General features: G+C 40.9%; 3 protein-coding genes across 3 annotated transcripts in view; 2 read left to right on the plus strand and 1 right to left on the minus strand.

Annotated features, from left to right (window-relative positions):
- The window catches only part of SRP19 (signal recognition particle 19), a 32,134-nt gene extending 25,694 nt beyond the window's left edge, over positions 1–6,440 (plus strand). The window contains exon 5 of the mRNA XM_003259834.3: positions 4,917–6,440. Coding sequence (XP_003259882.1) covers positions 4,917–4,921 — 5 coding nt within the window. The 3' untranslated portion in view covers positions 4,922–6,440. The remainder of the gene's footprint in view (positions 1–4,916) is intronic.
- Positions 1–6,440, plus strand: part of LOC100586572 (putative U2 small nuclear ribonucleoprotein auxiliary factor 35 kDa subunit-related protein 1) — a 32,016-nt gene extending 25,576 nt beyond the window's left edge. The window contains exon 3 of the mRNA XM_012505388.2: positions 4,917–6,440. Coding sequence (XP_012360842.1) covers positions 4,924–6,402 — 1,479 coding nt within the window. The 5' untranslated portion in view covers positions 4,917–4,923 and the 3' untranslated portion in view covers positions 6,403–6,440. The remainder of the gene's footprint in view (positions 1–4,916) is intronic.
- The window catches only part of REEP5 (receptor accessory protein 5), a 46,532-nt gene that overhangs the window by 10,536 nt on the left and 18,600 nt on the right, over positions 1–17,396 (minus strand). The window contains exons 3-4 of the mRNA XM_012505389.2: positions 15,870–16,008; positions 6–174 (exon numbers count right to left, since the gene is read on the minus strand). Of these exons, the coding sequence (XP_012360843.1) occupies positions 6–174; positions 15,870–16,008 (308 nt within the window). The remainder of the gene's footprint in view (positions 1–5; positions 175–15,869; positions 16,009–17,396) is intronic.

The raw sequence follows: 17,396 nt of genomic DNA on the forward strand, positions 1-17,396 counted from the left end.
CTTACCTTCTTTAGTGATGGCATCTGCAGTCTCTTTGGCCTTGTCTTTAAGGTCCTTGACCACATTGTCCACCTGGGACTCGTGCTTCAGGAAGAAAGGACGGATGATGCGCTTGTAGAGCAGTTCAGCCCCGTTAGAAGGGCTCGGAGCCATGCACCACAGCAGGAAGCCACACTGCACAGAATAAGAGCCAGCATGGGTAACAGGAGGGTGGAGCGGGCACATTCTGAGAATACACACTGTCTTTCACTACTCTGGGGATGGGAAATGCCTCTGTTATTTTCTCCAAAGGCATTACCAGTGTTTTCTGCAGGTTAAAGGTGGGCTTTCTTTAGATGGAAAAAACATGATGAGTGATGAGCTGATAAGGAAAAGCTGAGACTAAAAAAGAAAGGGTAAAACACCAGGTCCAGGAGCTTAACTATCTTCCTAACTTGGACCACGTTTTAGTATATAGCTGTAAGAGGCTTTTATTAATCATAACTCTTAGAAATCAATTTAAGAAAATATAGTACTTATCTGCATGTATAAAGCCCTGTACAGATAAGCCTAATATCTAGGAGGCCTGTGCTTGGTAGGCTTCTCTTGGTAAGTTTATCACATTTATTCATCCTGTTATAGAAAAAATACCTTGTCCATTCTTGAATTCTTCCTTTGGTGGAACCTCAGTTTTGGGTAGATCTTAGCCTTCAAGGAATCTTTACAGCTGTTCTTCATTTTTCATCTTGAATGTAGTTATTATTCCTAACTCCTTTACAGCTCTACTTTGCCATTGAGATTTTTTTTTAATTGACAAGAATTCTGCCCTAATTACTTAAATAAGGATTTTCACACTATGTCCAAAATATTTTTACTGTTTATTCAAATAATAAATACCAACTCGCCACTTCAAGTCATCCATGCAGTTTACTCCTTTTTAAGATAAAAAGAAAAAAAGAAGGAAAGGGAATATTCAGAGTAATCTGCCCATTTCCCTAGAAAGTTTAATAAACAACATACTGAGTTATTTTAGTTTAAAAGATTCTAACCACATTGTATTCCACACAGCCTAGGTGACTACAAAAAAACAGAAGTCACTTACAGAGATTCCAAATCAGTATTTTTTACAACTTCTTCTTAATGTAAAAACATCTTAATTTCTCATGCTTTAAATTTAAAAGTCTTAGTCCTTATGATTCCAAACCAACGGATGTACTCTAATAATCAACAAGCTATGATGCCTTTCTAAGATAGTCTTTCAAGTGTTTTAGAGATACAAAGCTGATAAAGGGCTAACACTAATGACAAGAGTTTCAGTTTAAAATGCACAAATAGCTCGCTCCATCAGCACCATGTTGGCTCTGAGAAATTTATACTACACTTTGAACTTGTATTGCACTCAAAATAGAAAACGAAACCCAAGTTCTCAACAATATCTCCAGATTATTCTTTTTGAGAGTCTTGCTCTGTCACCAAGGCTGGAATGCAGTGGCATGAACATGGCTTACTGCAGCCTTGAACTCCTGGGTTCAAACAGTCTTCCCACCTCAGCCTCCCAAGTAGCTGGGACTGACTGCAGGCATGAACCACCAGGCCTGGCTAAATTTTTATAACTTTTTTTTGTAGAGACAAGTCTCACAATGTTGCCCAGACTCCCCTTATCTCAACTACAGTAAAAAGTAACTCTTGAAATGTAACCTTTATGAATTAAAATTTGTTACACATCCACAAGAGTTTTTAAGACAGAGACTTGCTGGGCATGGTGGCATGCACCTGTAGTCCCAGTGACTTGGGAGGCCAAGGTGCAAGGATTGCTTGGGCCCAGGAGTTGGAGACTGACATGGTTTAGCTGTGTCCCCACCCAAATCTCATCTTGAACTGTAGCTCTCATAATTCTCATGTGTTGTGGAAAGGACAGGGTGAGAGATAACTGAATCATGGGCGTGGTTTCCCACCATACTGTTCTCATGGTAGTGAATAAGTCTCACGAGATGTGATAGTTTTATAAGGAGTTTCCCCTTTCGCTTGGCTCTCATTCTTTCTTGCCTGCCACCGCCATGTAAGACATCCCTTTGCTTTTCCTTCATCTTCCACCACGATTGTGAGGCCTCCACAGCCATGTGGAATTGTGAGTCAATTAAACCTCTTTCCTTTATAAATTGCCCAGTCTCGGCTATGTCTTTATTAGCAGCATGAGAACAGACTAATGCAGAGACCATCCTGGGCAACACAGCAAGAGCTCATCTCAAAAACAAAACAAAACCCAGAGACTATAGGACTAAATTTTTTATAAAACCCCAAAACTATAGCTGTATGGTTAAGAAACATACCTACAACAAAACCAAATAGGAACACTGAAAATAAAGTTATGGGAAAGATATATCAGACAAACACCAACTCCCAAAATAGCTCATTAGTAATATTAATACATACAAATTACTTAAGGCAAAATAAGTAAATAGAATGTTAAAGAAGGAAAGCAATTCACCAAGAATATTAAAATTCCTGAACTTGTATATACCTTTGAAATATGTAAATTATATCTAGCTTTGCATATGTTTGTAATACAATATTTTTATAATTATATATTTTATATATAGCTATAGATAGCTTTCAAATATGGCTTTGAAATATGTAAATGTAAGTCAGAATTATATAGACAAATGGACAAAATCTGCAATCATAGATTTTAACATTTCCATCAGAAACTGATGCACTAGCCAGGCTTACACCTATAATCCCAGCACTTTGGGAGGCTGAGGTTGGAGGATCACATGAGCCCAGGAGTTTTGAGACTAGCCTGTGTAACATAGGGAGACCCCATCTCTATGAAAAAAACTTTTTTTTTTTTTTGAGACGGATTCTTGCTCTCTTACCCAGGCTGGAGTGCTGTGGCATGACCTCAGCTCACTGCAACCTCCACCTCCCGGATTCAAGCGATTCTCCTGTCTCAGCCTCCCAAGTAGCTGGGAATACAGGCAAACACCACCATGCCCAGCTAATTTTTGTATTTTTAGTAGAGACGGGGTTTCACCATGTTGGCCAGGCTGTTCTTGAACTCCTGGCCTCAAATAATCCGCCCCCGTCAGCCTCCCAAAGTGCTGGGATTACAGGCGTGAGCCACCGCGCCCGGCCACAAAAAATAAATTTAAAATTAGCCAGGCTTGGTGATATGTGCCTGTGGTCCTCCTGGGAGGCTGAGGTGGGAGGGTGGCTTGAGCTTGGGAGGTCGAGACTGCAGTGAGCTGTGATACCACCACTGCAATCCAGACTTGGTGAGAAAGCAAGACCCTGTTGCAAAAAGACAAAAAAAAAATTGATATATAAAACAACCTAGAAATTAGTAAGAATAATACAGAATAAAGAACACAAAATTTAAGTCTTTTTTTTTTTTTCCTTCAATAAAAAAGGGTCTCACTTTGTCACCCAGGCAGGAGTGCAGTGGCACAAATACAGAACACTATAGCCTCAACTTCCTGGGCTCAAGTGATTCTCCTGCCTCAGCCCCCCAAGTAGCTGAGACCACAGGCATGCAGGCACGCACCATCACGTCTGGCTAATTTTTGTACCTTTTTTTTTTTTTTCTTTTTCTTTTTGAGACGGAGTCTCGCTGTTTTGCCCAGGCCAGACTGCAGTGGTGCTATCTCAGCTTACTGCAAGCTCCGCCTCCCGGGTTCATGCCATTCTCCTGCCTTAGCCTCCCAAGTAGCTGAGACTACAGGCGCCCGCCACCGTGCCCAGCTAATTTTTCGTATTTTTAGTAGAGATGGGGTTTCACCGTGTTAGCCAGGATGGTCTCGATCTCCTGACCTCGTGATCCGCCGGCCTTGGCCTCCCAAAGTGCTGGGATTACAGGCGTGAGCCACCGCGCCCAGCCAATTTTTGTACTTTTTGTAGAGATGGGATTTCGCCATGTTGGCTAGGCTGGTCTCAAACTCCGGACCTCAAGTGATCCCCCCGCCTCGGCCTCCTAAAGTGCTGGGATTACAGGCGTGAGCCACTGCACCCAGCCTAAAATCTCACTCTAAAGATATATACAGATCTCTCAACCCAACAAACAGGGATTCAAAGAGTTAATATAGTATATAGAGAGTAACAGGATGGACTCAAAGAAACAAACTTCCAATCCTGGTTCTGCCATTTACTAGCTAAGCAAACCTTGTACAAGTTACTTAATCACTTATGTCTGCTTTTTCCTCTATAAAATAGGTATTAATTGAAAATTTTAAAATTTACCCCTATAATTTTGTAAGAAAATAAAATTACTAAGCATAGCAAGGACTTTCTCTAACCCAAGAATACTGTGTTTTCTAACAACATCTATGAAACATTACTAACAGGAGAACATGTTAGCTTTCAGTGGGGGAAAGCAAATCCTAGAACCAAAAATATTTAAGCAAATATTTATTTTTATTTTTTATTTTTGAGAAAGAGTCTCACTCTGTCACCCAAGCTGGAGTGCAGTGGCACAATCTTGGCTCACTGCAACCTCTGCCTCCTGGGTTCAAGCAATTCTCCTGCCTCAGCCTCCCAAGTAGCTGGGATTACAGGCACGTGCTACCATGCCTGGCTAATTTTTTTATTTTTAGTAGACATGAGTTTTTGCCATGTTGGCCAGGCTGGTCTCGAACTCCTGGCCTCAAGTGATCTGGCCGCTTCAGCCTCCCAAAGTGCTGGGATTACAGGAGTGAGCCACAGCGCCTGGCCATAAGTAAATATTTTAGAACTCTCCTTTTAGTACATGAAATGAAATTCAAATTTATGATATACTTAATTACAAAAAAAAGTCAAACTGCAATATAAAGGAGAAACAAAATGAAAGTAATTTCTAATATATACAACTATGCAAACAAAACAGTACTAGAAAACATCATAAAATATTCGTAGAATCACTGACAGTGGCAGCCATGAACAAAATCTTCCATACATTCCCATAGGTTAAGAATGTCTGAGGGGCCAGGCGGTGCTGGCAAGATGGCTGCACTCGAGAAGATGATGTTTCCCGAGAAGATGACGTTTCCAGAGAAACCAAGCCACAAAAAGTACAGGGCCGCCCTGAAGAAGGAGAAACGAAAGAAACGTCGGCAGGAACTTGCTCGACTGAGAGACTCAGGACTCTTACAGAAGGAGGAGGAGGACACTTTTATTGAAGAACAACAACTAGAAGAAGAGAAGCTATTGGAAAGAGAGAGGCAAAGATTACATGAGGAGTGGTTGCTGAGAGAGCAGAAGGCACAAGAAGAATTCAGAATAAAGAAGGAAAAGGAAGAGGCGGCTAAAAAATGGCAAGAAGAACAAGAGAGAGAGTTAAAGGAACAATGGAAAGAACAGCAGAGGAAAGAGAGAGAAGAGGAGGAGCAGAAACAACAGGAGAAGAAAGAAAAAGAGGAAGCTGTGCAGAAGATGCTGGATCAGGCTGAAAATGAGTTAGAAAATGGTACCATATGGCAAAACCCAGAACCACCCGTGGATTTCAGAGTAATGGAGAAGGATCGAGCTAATTGTCCCTTCTACAGTAAAACAGGAGCTTGCAGATTTGGACACAGATGTTCACGTAAACATAATTTCCCAACATCCAGTCCTACCCTTCTTATTAAGAGCATGTTTACAACGTTTGGAATGGAGCAGTGCAGGAGGGATGACTATGACCCTGACGCAAGCCTGGAGTATAGCGAGGAAGAAACCTACCAACAGTTCCTAGATTTCTATGAAGATGTGTTGCCCGAGTTCAAGAACGTGGGGAAAGTGATTCAGTTCAAGGTCAGCTGCAATTTGGAACCTCACCTGAGGGGCAATGTATATGTTCAGTACCAGTCGGAAGAAGAATGCCAAGCAGCCCTTTCTCTGTTTAACGGACGATGGTATGCAGGACGACAGCTGCAATGTGAATTCTGCCCAGTGACCCGGTGGAAAATGGCGATTTGTGGTTTATTTGAAATACAACAATGTCCAAGAGGGAAACACTGCAACTTTCTTCATGTGTTCAGAAATCCCAACAATGAATTCTGGGAAGCTAATAGAGACACCTACTTGTCTCCAGATCAGACTGGCTCCTCCTTTGGCAAGAACTCGGAGAGGAGGGAGAAGATGGGCCACCACGACCACTACTACAGCAGGCAGTGGGGAAGGAGAAACCCTAGTCCAGACCACTCCTGCAAAAGAAATGGGGAATCCGAGAGAAAAAGGAGTAGTCACAGGGGGAAGAAATCTCACAAACGCACATCGAAGAGTCGGGAGAGGCACAATTCACCAAGCAGAGGAAGAAATAGGCACCGCAGCCGGGACCAGGGCAGCCGGAGCCAGAGCCGCAGGAGCCGCAGGAGCCACCGCAGCCGGAGCCAAAGTTCCTCTAGGTGCCGAAGTCATGGCAGGAGGAGGTCGGGTAATAGAGACAGAACTGTTCAGAGTCCCAAATCCAAATAAACTAGTTTTGTTCTTAAAAAAAAAAAAAAAAAAAAAAAGAATGGACTAGGCCAGGCGTAGTGGCTTACACCTGTAATCCCAGCACTTTAGGAGGCTGAGGTGGGTGGATCACTTGAGGTCAGGAGTTTGAGGCCAGCCTGGCCAACATGACAAAACTCCGTTTCTACTAAAAATACAAAAATTAGCCAGGTGTGGTGGCAGGCGTCTGTAATCCAAGCTACTTGGGAGGCTGAGGCAGGAGAATCGCTTGAATCTGGAAGGCGGAGGTTGCAGTGAATCGACATCATGCCACTTCACTCCAGCCTGGGTGACAGAGTGAGACTGTGTCTCAAAAAATAGAATTTCTAGACTAGAGGAACTACACAGCCTGCTTTCCATATCAGACCATTCAACCCAATGCAATTCACTGCCATAATCTCCATGTTATGATTTTAAGCCAGGCCTCTCTTCACCTTTCCTATTCCTTACATTTAAAGACTCCAAAGCTTGTTTACTGAGCACAGATCTTGGAAAACAGGATCTTCAGACTTGGGAAAGCATGGCAGTAGATGATGGAAGGGTAAAGACTCAGACTAGCATCTAGTAGTCTCACTACACATGGATAGTAATGCTATGTGCATGAATGTGCAATCATGCAAAAACTCAAATCAGCCTTCCGCACACACACAATGGTAGACTAAGACCTTCTGTTAAAGGTACGAGCACTCCAAGGAAGCCAGCGCCTTGAGGTACCCTCAGTATGTGCAAGTAGTTGCATGTTACTCTTAGTTTTCCCAGCAACTCTGCTCTAGCATGCCCTAGGCTTAGCCAGCAGCAGATCTTACTGAATTATAAGATGTTACCAGAGGTTCAGATCCTTGGTTTTTTTTGAGAGACGCATTTGCATTGACCCAAAATGGAGAATTAAATGACTGTTTTTCATTGGCATTAGCTTTGTTTCCTTGGCATAGTGCCAGTTAATTACAGCAGCCCCTGCAAGACCACCTCTCTAGTTATTTCCCTGTGGAAGCCTTTTGGTTGGTTTTGTTTTTTTGGTCTTTTTTTTGAGACAGAGTCTTGCTCTGTTGCCAGGTGGGAGTGCAGTGGCACGATCAGCTCACTGCAACCTCTGCCTCCCGGGTTCAAGTGATTTCCCTGCCCCAACCTCTCAAGTAGCTGGTACTACAGGCGCGTGCCACCACGCCCAGCTAATTTTTTGTATTTTAGTAGAGATAGGGTTTCACCATGTTGGCCAGGATGGTCTTGATCTCCTGACCTCGTGATCTGCCCACCTTGGCCTCCCAATGTGCTTAGGATTATAGGCGTGAGCCACTGCACCCTGCTGCCTTTTGGTTTTTAATATCCAAAATTCATATAATGTTTTACTGTAGTTGCTTATATAGGAAAAGCTATACATCCCCAAAATGCAATACAACATTATGATATGCAGGAAATGTCTTAAGTAACATTTTTGACAGAATATCAGAATCCTTGGTGGACATTTTGAAGAATATGCAGAACATCACAGGGGATGTGCTATGTATTCCTGCAAACAAAGCAATTGTTTCTTACTATAGTAACTATTTGGAGAGCAGCAAGTGTTTTTAGCATCTAACATCCTAACATGATATTTGTTACTTATATATAGGTATTTTGCTGTATTTTATTAATACTTAGCGAATTCTTTGAGTTTTACATTGATATGTAATACATTAAAATTTTTCCCACTTAAAATAGTGGAAAATAAGCTTCTGCATAGAGTGTATTCCTACAGAGAATATCTGATTTTCAGAAATGGATTATCAAGAGAAAGACAGATGTCCATATTAAAACCAGAGCATTAAGGTGAAGTGAAAATGACTCATTGGATTAAGAATCAGGAGAGTTGGGGCCGGGCGTCGTGGCTTACACCTGTAATCCCAGCACTTTAGGAGGCCGAGGCAGGTGGATCATGAGGTCAAGAGATCGAGACCATCCTGACCAACATGGTGAAACCCTGTCTCTACTAAAATTAGAAAAAAATTAGCCGGGCATTGTGATGGGCGCCTGTAGTCCCAGCCACTCGGGAGGCTGAGGCAGGAGAATCACTGGAACCCAGGAGGCGGAGGTTGCAGTGAGCTGAGTTTGCGCCACTACACTCCAGCCTGGCAACAGAGCAAGACCGTGTCTCAAAAAAAAAAAAAAAAAAAATTCAGGAGAGGTGGGGTGTGCTTTATGACTTTAGGCAAATCAACCTAAGAGAGTTTTCTCTTCTGCAGAGTTTTAGGAAAGTCACAAATTAATGTACTTGAAGAAAGTATACAATAGAATAGTAGTATCACCAAATGCTAAAGTTCTTATTGTGGAAAATCTCTGAAATATTACCTGCCTATGTAGATACCAACCCTTCAGCAATCCAGACAAGCTGATTATCTTTTCTGGATGAATTAAGTCAAGTGTCCACAGTTTTGTACCTCTTCAATGTGATTACTTTGTAGGCTAGACTGCAGACTGTTAATTTACTACTTTCTGGTACCCTCTAGCTATTGTCTTGAGACAGTAAAATAATTACTGCTCTCTAGCTACATCCTTAGCATTTTCCAGTTCTGAAATGAAATCATTTTCTTATGTTAAAAAAAGTTAATTACTGTTTAACTCCCAGGGTGGTATTCAGCTGCCACCTCTTACAACCCTCTCTTCTTAATCTATGTAACTATTCTACAGCCCAGGAATAGCCTGAGTTTATTAAAATCACCCACACAGATCTGGCTCTTTTCAATCAAGCTGCCCTTAAAGTGCCAGCTGATGATACTCCCAAGGAGACTCACAAGCCCACACTGCTGCCTGCAGTTCAGACAGAGTCCATGCTATTTTAACTGGACTCTTGGCACTATTAGCACTGACACAGTGACTCCTTAAATTACGAATTACAACATGCCATTCTATTCCATCTGTGCTTCTAATGCTGTCACCATCTGATTTTCCCCCAGAAGAGATATTTCCCAGGTAGGGGTATGCTTAACATGCAGTTAGGGAACTGAGAGTTAATGTCAGAAGAAAATGTACTTCAACACTGACTTCCTGATAGGCTACAATGACTTGATCAGAAACAGAAGTCTAAGAAAGCCTTTGCAGTGTAGCCACAGAATAGTTACGGGCTACATTGCTCAGCATGCACAAATAAAAGCTTAAAAGAACGTGTTAAAGGAAAGATTTCCCTGTCTTTTTAGCCTCCTACGAAGATTAAGAAGAAAAATGTTGCCAGGCACAGTGGCCCACGCCTGTAATCCTAGCACTTTGGGAGGCCAAGGTGGCCAAGAGGATCACCTGAGGTCAAGAGTTTGAGACCAGCCTGGCCAACATGGTGAAACCCCATCTCTACTAAAAACACAAAAATTTGCCTAGCGTGGTGGTGGGCACCTGTAATCCCAGCTATTTGGGAGGCTGAGGCAGGAGAATTGCTTGAACGCAGGAGGTAGAGGTTGCAGTGAGCGGAGATCATGCCACTTCACTCCACTCTAGCCTGGGCGAAACAACGAAACTCCATCTCAGAAAAAAAAAAAAAAAAAAAGAAAAAAAGAAAAGAAAAATTTTATATTTTCTGTCAATGGGTGAAATAGCACAGGTGACAATTCAGGTCAGGACCTAATCCTGTCAGAGTTTACTCAACCTTGTTCTAAAAATAAATCTAGCCGGGCCTGGTGGCTCACGCCTGTAATTGCAGCACTTCGGGAGGCTGAGGCGGGTGGATCACAAGGTCAGGAGTTTGAGACCAGCCTGGCCAACATGGTGAAACCCCGTCTCTACTAAAAATACAAAAATTAGCCGGGCGTGGTTGTGCACCTGTAGTCCCAGCTACTTGGGAGGCTGAGACAGGAGAATCGCTTGAACCTGGGAAACAGAGGTTGCAGTGAGCCAAGATCACGCCACTGCACTCCAGTCTGGGCGACAGAGCAAGACCCCGTCTCAAAAAAAAATAAAAAAGTAAATCTAGAAAATGATTTAAATGAAGGTAAATAGAGGATACAAAGATATTAATTGCAGCATTATGTATAATTGCATGAGAAATGTCCTAAATATCTTTCAATTGGGAAGTGGGTAAATTATCAATAGTAGATTAGATAGCTATGTCAAAGAATACTGAATAACATGAGAAAGTACTCATAATACTGTGTTAATTGAAAAAAGCAAGACAGAATTATATATCATATGTGATCTCAACCACACATATGGTTAAGACAGCAATACATACATACATATATATATACACACATACAAACACACAGAGTTCTGTTTTTATTTATACACATAGACCAATATATTTGCACATTTTAAAAAATGGGAAGACTATAAGATGTAGGATTACAAGTGTTACTTTCCTCCCTACATAAAACACATCCCAACACACACACACACACACACACACACACACACACACACACACAAATGTAAACAGTAGGACAACAAGGACTTTATTTTATTCACCAAACTATCTCCCAGATGTAGAACAGAACCTGGCACATGGCGGTTCTAAATAAATCTGCTGAATAAAGGAATGAGCCTATGTAAATTTCATAATCAAGAAAAAAAGCTTTTAAATTCATTTTTAAACCCGCTTGCTGAAGCCCAGTTGTCAGAGCAAAGCTTAGAACATGCATGATCCAATTTCTACCTAAATACATCATATATTATCTTCTCAACTAAGCTTTGATGCCAAGCCATTGGCTCCTTTTATTTTCCTCTAATCTTATAAGCTGCTTTAGAAAAATGAAAATAAAGCCAACAATATTAATTCTGCAAAAAATAAAATATTAAACATGTCCTTGGGCTGGGAGCAGTGGCTCACACCTGTAATCCCAGCATTTTGAGAGGCTGAGGCGGGCAGATCACTTGAGGTCAGCAGTTTGAGACCAGCCTGGCAAACATGGTGAAACCCTATCTCTACTAAAAATACAAAAATTAGCTGGGTGTGGTGGTGCGTGCCTGTAATCCCAGCTACTTGGGAGGCTGTGGCAGGAGAATTGCTGGAACTGGAGAGGCAGTGGTTGCAGTGAGCCAAGATGGTGCCACTGCACTCCAGCCTGGGTGACAGAGTGAGACTCCATCCCAAAAAACAAAACAAACCCATGTCCTTACTTGTAAGTCTCTTCCCACACTTCCAGTCAGCATGCGATTGCAATAGCATAGGTAAGATGGATTCTAGTCCCTACAATTCAGTACTCTCCTGAACCTTCTACAGACTCTGCAATTCAGAGGCCTCTTCTCAGTCTGTTTACTAAGTCATTCAGAATATGCCACTAATGTAGGAAGAAAGTATTTTGATTGACAGCATCATGAATTTTTAATCCTTTCAAGTATATTATCTATTTGGAATGTATGCAATAAATTCACTCTCATGAACACTATGATACCATGCAGCTGGAGACTACTAATGGATGCACATTCATTTTACCATTAGGGAAGAAAGTTTGCTGCAAAGCAATATTTTAAATGAACTTCAAAACCAAATATAAATGATTCAGTGACTACCATTTATTTTGGATCTTCTCTCCACCTCTCTGTGAGCTCCATTAGCAGAGGTGATTAGGAGTAGGCTAGAAGTCAAGCTTGCTCACATTTGGAAGTGTGAGGTCAGAACTACTGCAAGTAGTTCTGCTGATAAGATACTGTTCACTGCCACAAGCAAGTGGGCCCAAAGCAAAAGCCAATTTCTTTCCACTAAAGACTGCACTGTGAGGTCCCTACGATTAGATGGATCTTATTAAGGGCTTTAAAATTATCTGAAGTTTAAATTATGTCATGTCCAAATTAAAGATTATAAGAATATTTTTATAAATGTTAAATGACTGAATAATAAAAACAAAAAAAATCCAATCTTTGAAATAAACTCTTTCCACAGACCAATTTTTATTTTCTTCCATCAGTTTTGAAAGGAAAATTCTTAATTGCCTTACAAGGCATTCTGTGGTGAAGTCATTCAAAAATATAAAAGAATCTATACTGAGCATGTTTTCATTTAATTTTTTAAACTATAAGAGACAAGACACTCACTTTATATAGTGTCTTGTCTTTTTTCTTTTTTAGCTGTAAATGGTGTGATACTGTATTTAATGTTCTATTACTTTTTTTCGAGACAGGGTCTCACTCTGTCACCCAGGCTAGAGTGCAGTGGGGTGATCATTGCTTATTGTGGCCTTGAACTCCTGGGTTCAAACCATCCTCCCACCTCAGCCTCCTGAGCAGATGGGACCACAGGCATGCACCACCATGCCTGGCTTTTGTTTTTTGTTTTATTGGTTTTTTTTTTTTTCGATCAACATGCTGTGATCTGGGAGCCTGGCTAATTTTTAAATTTTTGTGTGCGGAGACACGGTCTCACCATGTTGCCCAAGATGGTGTCAAACTCCTGGCCTCAAGCAGTCCTTCTGCCTTGGCCTCCGAGTATGCAGGGATTACAGGCAAAAGCTAGCACAACTGTCCTCTATAGCTTTTCATAATTACTAAATTATGCAAAAATTTCTGGATCTGTACATATAGATCTATTTCATTCAACTGTATGGATATACCATTAATTGAATCAACCATTTACCTGCTGATGGACATTTCTGTTTATAATGTTTACATCATGCAGTTCATATTATATAGTAATATATATATAGTATATATACAACAAAAAATGCTGCCATGAATATCTCTGTGCAGCTCTTTAATGCACAGTGACTATTTCCTTAGAATTGTTAAAAGTATCATTTTTCAATTCAACAAGAAATTGTTAAAAGGTCCCTTAAAAAGGTTATTCCAATTTATACCACTACCCTGTTAAGTATCCCTTATCTGAAATGCTTGGGACTAAAAGTGTTCGGGTTTCACATTTATTCAGATTTTGGAATATGTACATTATACCAACTGAGCATACCAAATCAGAAACTCTAAAATCGAAATGCTCCAATGAGCATTTCCTTTGATTCCTTTGATCATCATGTGGGCACTCAAAAAGTTTGGGGTTTAAAAGCGTTTAGGATTTCCAATTTCAGATGTTCAGCCTGTACCATTACATGTCCATTTCCCTATACATTCACCAATACCAGATATTTTCAATCTTTAAAATATCTGCCAGTTTAATGAACAAAATATGGGATTTCACTATTTTAACTCACACTTCCCAGATCACTGGTGAGCTGTTTACTAGCATTCATATTTTTTCTCTTCCGTGAAATACTTATTTAGAAACTTTTCCCATTTTTTTTCTTTTTACTTACAGAAATTGTTATGTATTCTGGATATTCCTTATTTGGTGTAAATGTTGTAAATCTATCTTCCTAGTCTGTCATTATTTTAACTTTGTTTATGCTGCCCACTGTCATATAGAAATTTAATTTTTAGTAATTAGTTGAATTTATCAGATCTTTTTCTTTGAAACTTTGGTATTTTGTCTTGCTTCTATACCTCAAAGTTAAAAAATATTGTCCTCTACTTTTTTCTAAAACAGAGATTTTGGCATAAAAGTCCTGTCTTTGCAAGTCACTCAGGGAAACAGGTGGACACTAATTAAAGGCAGTTACTTCCCTACCCCTCCTGCTCCAACCCCTAGAGCTGTGAACTATCACCCAGGATCACTTCCTTTTGATGCTGCTTTGCTGTGGTGGAGGGGGACTGTACAGTGAAGCTTTGACCTGAGGAGCTCTTCTGTAGGTGAACAGTGGTTAACTATGGTTCCTGTGTGCCTGGGGCCCCCCACTCCTAGGACACATCCACCCCCTACCCAGAACTTACTAGTACTAGCACGGACTGGGGCCCCCTCCATTCCAGTGCCTGATGGGATAGCTGATACTCATGGATGAAAAGGAGTTTGTAGGCCAAAATAAAAAGATATTTTAAGAATATATTTCTTTTTTTTTTTTTAGAGATGGAGTCTGGCTCTGTTGCCCAGGCTGGAGTGAAGTAGTGTGATCTCGGTTCACTGCAACCTCTGCGTCCCAGATGCAAGCAGTTCTCCTGCCTCACCTCCCAAGTAGCTGGGAATACAGGTGCACTCTGCCACACCCAGCTAATTTCGTTTGTATTTTAGTAGAGACAGGGTTTCACCGTGTTGCCCAAGCTGGTCTCGAACAACTGAGCTCAGGCAGTCTGCCCGCCTCGGCCTCCCAAAGTGCTAGAATTACAGGCACGAGCCACCACGCCCAGCCAAGAGTACATTTCAAAAGAAAAACAACACAATCAACTACAGGTTTTGGTCAGGAGCAAAAATATTAGAACTGCTGACCAAGAATTTTAAACTGGGGAGCAGTAACCATGCTAAAAGAAATGAGAAAGTATTAGCAATATGAAACAAGAACAAGAAAACAGAAAAGAGCCAAGCAAAAACATTAGGTGTTAACAATATAATAGTTGAAATGAAGAACACAGTATATGGCAGGAATAACAGAATGGTTATAATATAATCATGGAATACAGTTGAAAATTAGATGGTCAGATTGAGTCCGGGCACGGTGGCTCACGCCTGTAATTCCAGCACTTTGGGAGGCCGAGGTGGGTGGATTGCTTAAGGTCAGGAGTTCGAGAGCACCCTGGCCAACATGGTGAAACTCTATCTCTACCAAAAAAAAAAAATACAAAAATTGGCCAGGCATGGTGGCACATGCCTGTAATCCCAGCTACTCAGGAGGCTGAGGCAGGACAATCACTTGAACCCGGGATGCGGACATTGCAGTGAGTGGAGATTGTACCATGGCACTCTAGCCTGGGCAACACAGCAAGAGTCCATCTCAGAAAAAAAAAAAAAAAAAGGGGGGTGACATTGAGAAATCTCCCAGGAAAAAGTACAAATCAGGAGGTCAGACTGAGAAATCTCCCAGGAAGAAGTACAAATAAATAGATTAAAAAAAAAAAAAAACCCTGTCTCTACTAAAAATACAAAAATTAGCCAAGCATGGTGGTGGGCGCCTGTAATCCCTGCTACTCGGGAGGCTGAGGCAGGAGAATTGCTTGAACCCAGGAGGCAGAGGTTGCAGTGAGCCAAGATCGCGCCACTGCACTCTAGCCTGGGCGACGGAGCAAGACTCCATCTCAAAAAAAGAAAGAAAAAAAAAAAGCTAAGACCAAAGACAAAGAAAAAGAAATATATATCCATAATTACCCAGAACTAAAACTCAAGATACTACCATTTGTGATGGTGGTTGGAGTGATGGAGCTTCCTATATTTAATTTCCTATATCTAAATTTCTTTAGATAAAATTGTTTTTTAAAAGAGTAGCCAGGTGCAGTGGTGTGCGCTTATAGTCCCAGCTACTCGGGAGGCTGAGGCAAGTGGCTTGCTTGAGCATTTGTTTTTTGTTTTTTGTTTTTTGGTTGTTTTTTTTTTTGAGACAGAGTCTCGCTCTGTTGCCCAAACCTGTCTTCTTGTTTATAATCTGAGACAGAGCCACAGATATACAACATTCAAGCATTTATTCCTACTTCTTCTATACAGGTCCTGAGATGGAGTTTTAGTGGTAGCAAGACCAACATACCTTCAGCATGTAGTAGAAGGGGAACCATGACAGGAAGATATCAGAGAAGAATTCAGCAATGCTGAACACACCATACACTACCCAGTAGGTCAGCCACTGGGTATCATCTTCTTTGTTGGGACTCTCTATAGCTTTAATTCTGAAAGGCAGTACAAAAGAAAGTATATCATTTGGTAAGATATCAATGAAAGATTTTCAAACACACTTTCATAACCTGTCCTCTGATACCACTAAGAAACTTAGGCACATGTAGGCACTGTGTCACTAGATGCAAGAGTACAGCTTCAAGACTGGAAGCAATGTGGATATCGGGACAAGCCATTAAAACCACTTGTTTCTAGTGTCCTGGTCACCAGAGAAACGAGCACCAGCTGTCACTGCCCTGGATCTCCACCCTGCTAAAGCCTCCCCACAAGTCCTAGAATATACCACTAGTGACTGGGAGCTAGAGTAATTTCCACTCCCAAGCTGGGTCCTGCCACCAGGGATATATCAGGAAGAATTATCTCATGATAACCAGGTTCTTACGTACTTTTAATAATTGAGATATATCATGGGTGAATAGGAATTTCCCATAAAGCAACATTTGGAACATAGGTTAGGTACTGCCCAAAATCCACAGCGTATTTTATAGTAAACGGATGAAAACAAACATCATGGTGTCTATTTAGTTCAGAATGTCTTTATCTGATCCACAGGCTATGGACTTTCCTCCTCTCCTCAGTTAATAACAGGACTTTCCAAACCCTAACTATTGCTTAAACAAAATTCATTCTGCAAATGGATGGAAATACATTTAAAATAATTTTCTCTTCTAAATCACAGAAATTTCCTTCAGTCCTAGGAATCTCATTATTCTAAACCTGAAGCTCCACAATTTCTTATCCTAACAGATCTAGATATTTATCATAACTGAGCTGGACTGAAACAGTAAAATAAAAGAACTCTGAATCTTGTTTAGCCTATGAAACAAGTTAACTACTGAAAATACATTGGCAGGGAGTTAAGCTATGAGGATGCAAAGGCATAAAAATGATATAATGGACTTTGGGGACTTGGTGGAAAGGGTTGGGGGGAGTGAGGGATAAAAGACTACACATTGGGTACAGTGTACCCTGCTCAGTTGATGGGTGCACCGAAATCTCAGAAATTGCCACTAAAAACTTATCCATGTAACCAAACACCACCTGTTACCCAAAAACCTATTGAAATAAAAAAATTTCAAAAAGCAAATACATTGGCTACTCCATAACATCAGCTCCCCAAAGAGACAGTCAAGCTGCTAAATCATGCTCAGTCACTCAGTAAGAAAGCCCTTGTACAGATAATTAGAAGCAGCTATGTGTGTGAGTTTTAGAAAATAACCAAAAAGGGAAAAAATTATAGCTCAATGAGATGATTACTAATGAGGAAGACACAGAGAGGAACAAGTAATAAGGTGAATGTTGCTTTGAACTTCAAGACTAGGCAAAATTTTTATTTTTTTGAGACAGGGTCTCTGCACAGGTTGGAGTGCAGTTGCACAAT

This window comes from Nomascus leucogenys, chromosome 2 (genome assembly GCF_006542625.1).
Source record: "Nomascus leucogenys isolate Asia chromosome 2, Asia_NLE_v1, whole genome shotgun sequence".
NCBI lineage: Eukaryota > Metazoa > Chordata > Mammalia > Primates > Hylobatidae > Nomascus > Nomascus leucogenys.